We start from the raw sequence: 9,480 nt of genomic DNA on the forward strand, positions 1-9,480 counted from the left end.
TGACGCCACGGGAAAGGCAGGGCACAAGGGAATGGAAATCTACCCAGCACATGCGCAGCTGCCTTGTTTGTTTGTTAGAGCACAGGACATCAGCGCTATCTTGTAATGGCGAATGTGAGGGCGGCTCCCCACACCATGAATCCTCAAGTAGCTTTGAGCTTTCAATGTTCTGAAGTCTAAAGGCAGAAAAGTAGATTATAAAGAAGGAGAGGAAAAGGCTGCTTAACCTACATGGAAAAGGCCAAACACAAGCCAGGAATCTGTAGGGAGCTCTGTGAGGACAGACTTCCGAGGGTAGGATGGCGGGCAGCAGGAGGGTGGGGCTGAGAGAGTCAAGAGTTGAAGGACCACTGAGGAAGATGGCAAGAATGGATAGCTCTGTTGGCTGTTGGTAAAGAGACAGAGCAAGAAATAACCCTTAGTGCCTAGGAAAGTGAGTAGTTACAAGAGGAAATGAGTAGCAGACGGCATCAAATTCAGGTTTCAATTCTGATAAATGGTCATGTTGGATGGCAGTTCTATTACTTGTCAATTTTTATAGAAGCTGGGGTCCGGTTGGTTATAGTGTTACATAGGTGGATATCTAAACCTTTCCAGAGTAAACTGCCCTGAGTCTTCTTGGTGGCTTTGAGCCAGAATCTGCATTTGGTTAAAAAAAAAAAATTCTAGGTCCCATTGGAAAAATAAGATTTCCCTTCCTTGGCTGTTCAACCCCTGTTCCTGCCAGGCCCCCTCCACCAAAATGCCTGGTTAAGGCCTCTAAATATGTGAAGGAAGTTTCTAGCATTCTCATGATTAGACTTGAACATCTTGTTTTCTTTGTCAGGACATCCTGTTTGATGCAAATACACATAAAGTGAAGAAGTTTGTCCTGCATACCAATTACCCTGGGCATTATAATTTTAACATGTGAGTATACCTTAGGTGAGCAAGAGGAACGGAACCTGTGGCTGAGTGTGGTGCTGGCTGTTGAACCCAGTGCCCCAAGTGGGCTGTCGGCACTCAGGGCCTCTGCCTGATACTTCGGGCTTGTTGGAAATAAATGGATGCTAAGTGTCTTCTGTGTGGACTGGTTACAAGTAGAAGAGACTGTCAGAAACGGTTAGCATTTATAGGCAGGGTCTTCTGGTCTGGTGCGTGCTGTGTAACTTAGGCTGACCTCAAACTCAAATCAATCCTCGTCTCTCAGCCTCCTCCTTCTGGGATTACAGGTATGAGCCACCGTGCCCAACCAGAAACCTTTATAGCTTATAGCTATAGCTAGTAGTCATTTTAGACCTGAAAGCCGTGTCCTTTTCTGTTTGGCTTCAGTGTCTGAGTTGGGCCTTCCCCCCAATGAATGTTGTCAAAGATCCCAAGCCAGGACTTTGGGCAGGTAAAGTAGGGCTCTGCCTTTTCTGGGATGCCGAGCAGAGCTGTAAGAGTGGTCAGGCCTCCGGAGAAACAGGTTTTATCTTTGTCTGTCTTCTTTCTAGTTACCACCGCTGTGAGTTCAAGATCCCACTAGCCATAAAGAAAGGTGAGTCAAGAGTCCCCTCAGGTTAATGGGACGTGCAGTTACCTGCCTGTATTAAGAAAGTAGAGGGGGGCTGGAGAGATAGCTCATCCGTTTAAGAGTGCCGACTGCTCTTCTGAAGTTCATGAGTTCAAATCCCAGCAACTACATGGTGGCTCACAACCATTCGTAATGAGATCTGATGCCCTCTTCTGGAGACAGCTACAGTGTACTTACATATAATAAATAAATAAATCGAGGGAAAGGAAAGGAAAGGAAAGGAAAGGAAAGGAAAGGAAAGGAAAGGAAAGGAAAGGAAAGAGAAAGGAAAGAGAAAGGAAAGAGAAAGGGAGAGAGAAAGGGAGAGAGAGAGAGAGAGGAAGGAAGGGGAGAAGCCAGCCAAGTGTAGCGCTGGGGCTGGCGGTACCCTTGCTCTCTGTCTTCTCTCCTTGCCTTAGCTCCTCTGGGATGATCCTTTGTTCTAGAGGCCATGAGGCCTTCTCCTGTGACTGGCATTATTGGCTAGTGGACAGAGGAGTTTCCTATTTGCAGATTATCACCCAGTGTGCCTTACACATCCTTTGTGCCCATGGCCAACTAGTGTAGTCACACCAAGACTGGCTTCCCTTTGTCTTTCCACGTTCTTCCAAACAACCTGCCTTTGCTCCCTGTGTACTCCAGCCATAGCACAAAGAGTGGCTAGTCTGGATTCTGCCTGTGGCTGGACCTACAGGTAACCATGGCCAGCTCAACCCAGCCTGCACCTTCTCTTTCCAGAAAATGCAGGTGGTCAGACTGAAGTATGCACAACCTACAGCAAGGTAAGCTCTTATCTTCCTGTCCGGTAGTCTGAGAAGGAGGTGTGCCTGTCTAGGGCCATGTTCTGGGGCAGTGCATTAGTCACAGTTGTGTCTGGGTCCTTGCTGACCCCTGCTGCCCCTATCCCTTTTGCAGTGGGACAGCATCCAGGAGCTTCTGGGCCATCCTGTGGAGAAGCCTGTTGTCTTGCACAGGTAAGTGGGAGGTTGCTTCATCTGCTCAAGGAAGTCTAGCAGTGGCTATAGTGTACAAACTACATAAGTTTCTGGATTAGCGATACAGCTCAGTACAGGGCTAAATTCCAGCTCCAGGTGGTGTTGCTAAAATAATACTCCCTAACCTGTCATGCATGTTAGGATTAGATGAGCTGTTCTTCATGTTTACTGTGAGAGGTTGACCTCAGTACATCTTCCCGTCCCCTGCCCTATCTCTAGGGGTCCTCTCACCCCTTATTCAGAAAAGTCAGTTGTTTGACTCCCTGTCTTCAGCTTTCCTTTCCCATCAAATATGACACCTGCTATAAGCTCTAACCTTTTGCTGCCATGCTGAGGTGCCCTCTCACTCGAAGGGGCCTTCCTTATTCTCATCCCATTCAGTTCTGTAGTAACTGTCCTAGTTTGGCCTCTGTTGCTGTGGGGAGAAAAGGATTTATTTGGCTTGCACAGTCTGATTAAAATCTGTCGTTGGGGCATCAGGGCAGGAACCATGGAGGAAAGCCACTTACTGACTGGCTTTCCCTGGCTTGCTCAGCTTTCTTTGGGGAATGGGTAAAGAGGATCTCCTTCTATGTAGGCCTGGCTGGCCCTGAACTCACAGAGATCCACCTGCTCCTACCTTCTGGGTGTGATTAAACACCCTCACCACCATGCCCAGCTACAGCTTGCTCTCTTACACAACTCAGCACCCCCTGCCCAAGAGTAGCACCATACATAGTGGGCTGGGTCCGTCTATATCAGTCACTAAAAATACCCCACGGACATATCCTCATGCCAGTCCGATGATGAATTCCTCAACAAGGGTGGCCTCTTCCCAGGGGAATCCAGTTCATGTTGAGAAAAACTAACCTGCACAGCAGCGTTTTATGATCTTTGACTCAGAGTTTAAAGAAGCCAAGTCTTACCGCTTGACCTTGAGGGCCTATGTATTTGACAGACATACTTTGTCATGAGACCCCACTGGCCTGTAACCCACATCCCAGAAGGAACGGGACCTTCTGCTGCTTGACCTTTGTTTCTCTAATTCTGAATTCTCTGGCTTCAGGTCCTCATCCCCAAATAACACCAACCCATTTGGCTCTACCTTCTGCTTTGGTCTTCAGCGGATGATCTTTGAGGTGAGTTCTAGAGGTCAAATAAGCTGCTAAGGGCTCTGTCATTGTAGCAAGGCCAAGCAAGTGACTGAGGAGAATTGTAGGTGGGTTAACATGTCCATGCTGGACAGAGGAATCCTTCCTTCCTCAGTTCTGCTGTCTAAAGCTCAGACATGATGATGAGGGAACTAGAGAGGCAGCTCGGCAGGTAAAGGTGCTCACTGCCAGGCCTAAGGACCTGAGTGCAGTTCTTGATACCCACATGGTAAGAGAACAGTTTCCTGAAAAGTTGTTCTCTGACCTCTACATGTACACTGTGGGAAGTGCATGCCCCTTGCCACAGACAAAATTGATAATGTCAAAAAAGAAAAAAATAGGCTAGGGCAATCTGGGGTCACCGAACCTGAAGAAGTCTTACCCAATAAGGGGAGCCTATCAATCAGCAATGCCCTATTTATCAGTAAGCAGTACAGCAGGGAGCAGGCACCCACTGGTTTGAGAGAAGCCTGGGGAGCCCCCTCCCCTTTAATATGAACACCATACTTCAGCAGGCTTTGGCAGTTGTAGAGACTAGATACGAGGGTTTATAAAAGCTGCATGTTCTGTGAAGAACTGGCAGACCTTGAGCAGAAGTAAACCCCACTGACAGGAAGTTGGTGGTTGAGGAAATGCAGGGCCCGTGTGAAGTACGGCTGTGTGTGCACTCTCTAGCCCACCCAGCCCTTCCCTTGTGACCTGTTCTCTTCTTACACCAGGTCATGCAGAACAACCACATTGCCTCAGTGACCCTGTATGGCCCCCCCAGGCCTGGTGCCCACCTGAGAACAGCAGAGCTGCCCTAAGGACATCACTGTTTTCCCTGTCCATGGAACTGTGCGTCACATCCAGCTCAGTGGGTCTCCGTGCCACCCTGTGTGTTTGCTTGGGCACCTTGGCAGTGTTGAAGGGCCCTGGGACTCAGAATGGTTTGGAAGTAGGATTTGGGCTGAGTTCTCTGCCTTGTGACAGAGGACCCAGATGCTCTGACCTAAGCCTGCTGTTGCCGGGAGAGAACACAGTGTGCAAAGAGAAGCACAAACTTGGAGCCTTGATGAGGGCTCTTTTAAATAACATGTAATAAAGGACACGTCAGCCCCTGTCCTGCACACATAGGGAAGACGGGACTCTTTCTCTAGCTATGAAAATATTCCCAGGATGAGAACAGGGTCCTGCTTTTGGCCCAACATTGCCATGTGGCCCTTAAGGTGAGCAGAGCAGGAAGCGTGTCGGTAGTACTTGGTTGCAATATTTGCACTACATCCACTTTAGTGACTTGAGCTGGCTGTGGCTGGTGTGGCCCACTGCCCTTCCCTGTTTCTCCTGTGTGAGTGCTCCTTGCCATGCCCAGGTGGCATACCTAAGTGGTTAAAATAGTTTCCTACCAGGTATGTACCAGGCCTGGTTCCCTCTGCTGCTCTGGGAGCCAGCCTTTAAGGTCACCTGTGTCTCTTGGTCCAACCTGGCTGACAGGGCTGCATGTCTCCATCTTGTTTGCCTCTTTTATTTAATGCCAAAGTGTTAGCCAAAGACACCTTCCTCCTTTTGTTACATTACAGCATTCTGTTATGCACTGTGGGCCAGCTCCTTGCTCTGGGCCCTGGCCTGGCCTTGGTTTAAGGCCTCGGGGCTCAAGGAAAACTAGGCTGCTTGGTTTCCTACATGGGTCTTGCTAATGGGAAGTAGCATATATGTGCTTTAAAATAGTAATCCTTTTGAAAAGAATTGAGAAGAGAAACATATAATTTTATCCCATTTTTAATATTTTGGTCTAGCAACTTGTGATACATAGATGACAATTTTGTGAGTTTTTCAAATGTGTGTACAGATTTTTGTAAATAATGACTTTTGTAATTAACTCATGTACAGCCTCATCTTGTATAGTTCATGATGAATGTGCAGGGGACCTGCCCCAACTGTCTGTATGGTTCCTGGGCCTACAGCCAGGCCTGTGTGGCACTCCCATGACTGATTGACAGGTGTCTTCCCATTTGGACCTTCGACTGGCCAGAGACCCTGCATATCCCACTGTCAGGGTAGCCAGGACTCTTCCATCCTCGTGAACAGAGGAGACTTCCTCGTCCTCGTTCCAATAAAGCACCTATGCCCGCAGTGACAGCGTGCCATGTGCTGCCACTGGGGTGTTTGTACTAAAATGTGAGCTGTTGATTTCCTTGAAGCTGGAGTTGAAGAATATGGGCAATATTATAGTGGAGGAATCTTAGGATTCCTTCCGGGAAGGGGATGGATCACCCTTCGGAAGTACACTGGCATCGTTGTGTGTGTGAATATAGTGGGCAATGACATGGGGTGGCCCCACCCTGCATGCTACAGGCAAACCTGCCTGGACCTGAAGGGCTTAGTTAGCTCCAACTCCAGACCTCAAAGGGAACAGATAAGATATGGCCACTGGGAATCCAATGAGAGGAGGAAATAAGCTAATAACTATACGAAAATGCCTGCCAGGTCCACGAGGGCTGAGGCCTGGCCATGGTAGATCCACTCGTGTTTGTATCATCCTAGCCCTAGCTCGCTGATCTGGAGAAAAGCCATGTACACCATAAACCCACATGGAAAACCCCTTTGGGCTCTTTCGTGTTCTGTCCTGCAGCTGACTAAGAGAAGTTTGATACCGTGAGAGATAGCTAAGAATTCCACTGGAAGGGACCTGTTGCCACAGGCTGTGGATGTGCACAGACTGGCCCCCGAGGCCCATGCAACAAGCGCCACATAAGCCAGATGTCAGCTGCAGACAGCCCATGTACTACTACCAGTTCTCGGTAGAAACAAGGGTCGAAGGTTCGAAGATGAGGTGCAGCTGAAGGCTGGGAGATGCCAAAGGTGCGAAATGCTGGATGAGGCTCCGGTGTGAGCCGCAAGCGCTGCAAACACATGCCTAGAAAGACATCGTCTATGGGAAAGAGCTCAACTTGTGAGCAGGCATCAGCTAGGCGGCGGAGCGTGGCTCCCGAAAGAACAAAGCCGCCGCCACCTGCGTAGGCAGGGTAAACGGGCAGTCCATACACAGCCTGGGGGATGAAGTACTTGCTGGCCCTAGCTCGGATTGGCCTTGCCTGCACAATCACATCACCAGCGAGAAGGTCCTGTGCCGGATCCCGGAGCTCCAGAAACTGCAGCAGGTTCCTCACGTGCACGAACACATCTGCATCGCCCTTAAAAACAAAGTGTACATCTGGGCAGAATGCTGAGGCCCAAGATAGAAAGTGAATCTCCTTCAGCGTTAGGTTGAAAAAGGTGTCTTCGAAAGCCCAGAGCAGAATGTCTGCATAAGCTCGGCTCTCAGCCTCCAGCAGAGCGCGCCAGTGCGAACGCGCGCCTGCCCCGCCGGAGCCCGCCCCCTTGGGCACGCCCAACAAGAACACTCGGCGTACGAGTGCCCCCTGCACGCGACCCTCGGCTCCCCAAGTCTGGCGAACGGCTTCCCGCCGCTCAAAGTCCGCAGCCACAGACTTGACCGCGATGAGCAAGTCGGGCGAGCCGCCGGATGCGCCGTCGCTGCGGCATTTGCGAGGCTGGTTAATGAGCAGCGGGAAGCGCCGTTGGTCCTTGGCGCGCAGATACCCGCCGAAGTCAAAGGGGTCCGTAGGTGTGGGCGGCACCGGAGTGTCCCCCTCGTAGGCCAGCGGGGCCGCGCGGGCGGTGTTGGGGAGCTCGTGTGCTCGGGGACCAGGAGTGGGCTGCGGGAGCTGTCGTCCTCGCGATGATGGTGTTCTGGTCGTGGGGGATGCCCCGTCGCGCTGCGCGTAGAGCAGGAGTCCGAGGGCGGCGCTGAGCAGCAGTGTAAGCCACGCGTCTCGACAAAGGCGCGGCCTCCTCCTCATGTCCAGCCCCGCCCTTCACAGGGTCCTCTATCCTTCCTTTATCCACTCTGTCGACCTCCGTCCCTGCTCCTGCCCCACCGCAGCAGCCTAAGGGACAAAAAGTTCAGCTTCTAACCTCAGCTCCAGCCCAGAAAGGATCCCAAAGGCTGGGCAGGGAGACGCAGGCCTCTCCCCTACCACCCCCCACCCACCCAGTGCATCAAAGCAGAATCCCTTCTACCTTTCCCCCTCCCCGCCTCTGATATTGGTCCTTAGGACCCCAGCACTCACGCTTGACCGCGGGGGAGGGGTGACAACCCCCGAAACGCAGGGCCCTCCAACTGTCAGCTCAGGGTCCCAAGGGCAGCCATGACTCGTGCTTGAGCCAAATGCAGCGTTGGCAGGAAGGGGGCTGAGGCCGTGCCACGTGATCCTCCAGCTGTGTACGCCCCGACATCTGGAGCTCAGCTCCGCCTTGGTGCAGGGAGTGCCATCTCTGACTGCGGGCTGGCCCCTGAGAGGTTTTCTCAAGGGCGACTCTCCCTGAGAAAGCCTGGTCTTTTTGATAGGACGCTGGAACTCCCGAGTTTCTAAGCCTAGGACGGATACCGCTGATAGGCCCCAAACCCCTAAGCCTGAGGGCTTTAACTTTCAGCTCTTCTGGCCGCCATCCAGGGCCATCTTTCAGAAAATCTCTTTCGGGCTGGAGAGATGGCTCAGCAGGTAAGAGCACCTGTCTGCTCTTCTAAAGGTCCTGAGTTCAAATCCCAGCAACCACATGGTGGCTCACAACCATCCATAACAAGATCTGACGCCCTCTTCCGGAGTGTCTGAAGACAGCTACAGTGTACTTACATATAATAAATAAATAAATCTTAAAAAGAAAGAAAGAAAGAAAGAAAGAAAGAAAGAAAGAAAGAAAGAAAGAAAGAAAATCTCTTTCAGTAGCCCTGGTTCACCAAGCAGGAGCCACGAATTGCCCCAATAATATAAATCTGTCTCCTTACTCCGAACTCTGCCCTGCTTGCCACCAGTAAACACAAGCATACACACCCCAACGATCAAGACAACAAGTTCTGTTCTTACAGACATGCCAGCAGCTCTACTCGAAGAGGACCAATAGTGACTTAGTGAGCTAAGTGACTTGCCCCAGGATGACACAGTCAGAAAGCACTCACTGCCCCCAGGAATCCCCTTTGCTCTCTTCATCCACTGGATACAGGAATGGAACCACTTCTGCCTAATTTCCCAGACAAGCACTTCATTCCTGTCACTCCATGCTCAGATTCAGTCTCCTGTTCCCCAACATAGCATCCTTGAGGTAGAAATGCCCATGCTGTTGCCTCTGCAGGACAGTTTGGGCTGTCAGGGATTGGTGTTTGAGGGAGGCTTCTAGAAGGCCCTGCTGAGCCCAGGTAGGTTGTTTCCTAGAGCCCCTGGTTTTCCTACCTCTTTGAGCTTTGTCAGCCAGGCCAAACCATCCACTCTTCCCTGAGGATAGGCTATGCTATGTACCCTGCACAGCATCAAACTAATGACCTGCCTGCCCCAACCTCCAAGTGTTGGGATTACAAGCCTGCACTAGTATTCCAGCTCCGTTCTTGATTGGTTTCCTCAATTCAGGAACTATAGAGACAGCTGAGCAGGATAATCATTCTCAGCGAATGGAGAGATCAGGGCCTCCCCCAGGCCGCCATCCCACTGGCAAAGACTCCTGGTCATCAGCTTACCCCAGCCCTCAGCCAAGGATGCTGGCCTGTTACATTATTCCTCCCTCCCAAGCAGCTGTTGATATTCATCCCATTCTCTATCTCTGCAGTCACTGCCTTGGCCTCTCTCTCTCTCTCTCTCTCTCTCTCTCTCTCTCTCTCTCTCTCCCCCTCCAGGCTTCCCGCCCTAAATTTGCTCACTGGCCTCATCCCAGCTCTGGAAGGCTGGGGATGTGACTCAGTTGCTCAAGTGCAGACCTAGCATGTGAGATACTCTGAGTTTAAGCCCCA

General features: G+C 51.0%; 2 protein-coding genes across 2 annotated transcripts in view; one reads left to right on the top strand and one right to left on the bottom strand.

Annotated features, from left to right (window-relative positions):
• Positions 1–5,815, top strand: part of C20H16orf70 (chromosome 20 C16orf70 homolog) — a 29,779-nt gene extending 23,964 nt beyond the window's left edge. Inside the window, exons 11-16 of the mRNA XM_021220476.1 lie at positions 827–909; positions 1,476–1,519; positions 2,273–2,316; positions 2,450–2,508; positions 3,575–3,647; positions 4,379–5,815. Of these exons, the coding sequence (XP_021076135.1) occupies positions 827–909; positions 1,476–1,519; positions 2,273–2,316; positions 2,450–2,508; positions 3,575–3,647; positions 4,379–4,465 (390 nt within the window). The 3' untranslated portion in view covers positions 4,466–5,815. The remainder of the gene's footprint in view (positions 1–826; positions 910–1,475; positions 1,520–2,272; positions 2,317–2,449; positions 2,509–3,574; positions 3,648–4,378) is intronic.
• On the bottom strand, positions 5,402–7,909 carry B3gnt9 (UDP-GlcNAc:betaGal beta-1,3-N-acetylglucosaminyltransferase 9). The gene is made up of 2 exons (XM_021220478.1): positions 7,772–7,909; positions 5,402–7,588 (listed from the first exon to the last, which is right to left on the bottom strand). The coding sequence occupies exon 2, from the start codon at positions 7,499–7,501 to the stop codon at positions 6,305–6,307; it is 1,197 nt and encodes a 398-aa protein (XP_021076137.1). The 5' UTR covers positions 7,502–7,588; positions 7,772–7,909; the 3' UTR covers positions 5,402–6,304.
• Positions 7,910–9,480: the final 1,571 nt, after the last annotated feature.

Source organism: Mus pahari, chromosome 20, assembly GCF_900095145.1.
Source record: "Mus pahari chromosome 20, PAHARI_EIJ_v1.1, whole genome shotgun sequence".
NCBI lineage: Eukaryota > Metazoa > Chordata > Mammalia > Rodentia > Muridae > Mus > Mus pahari.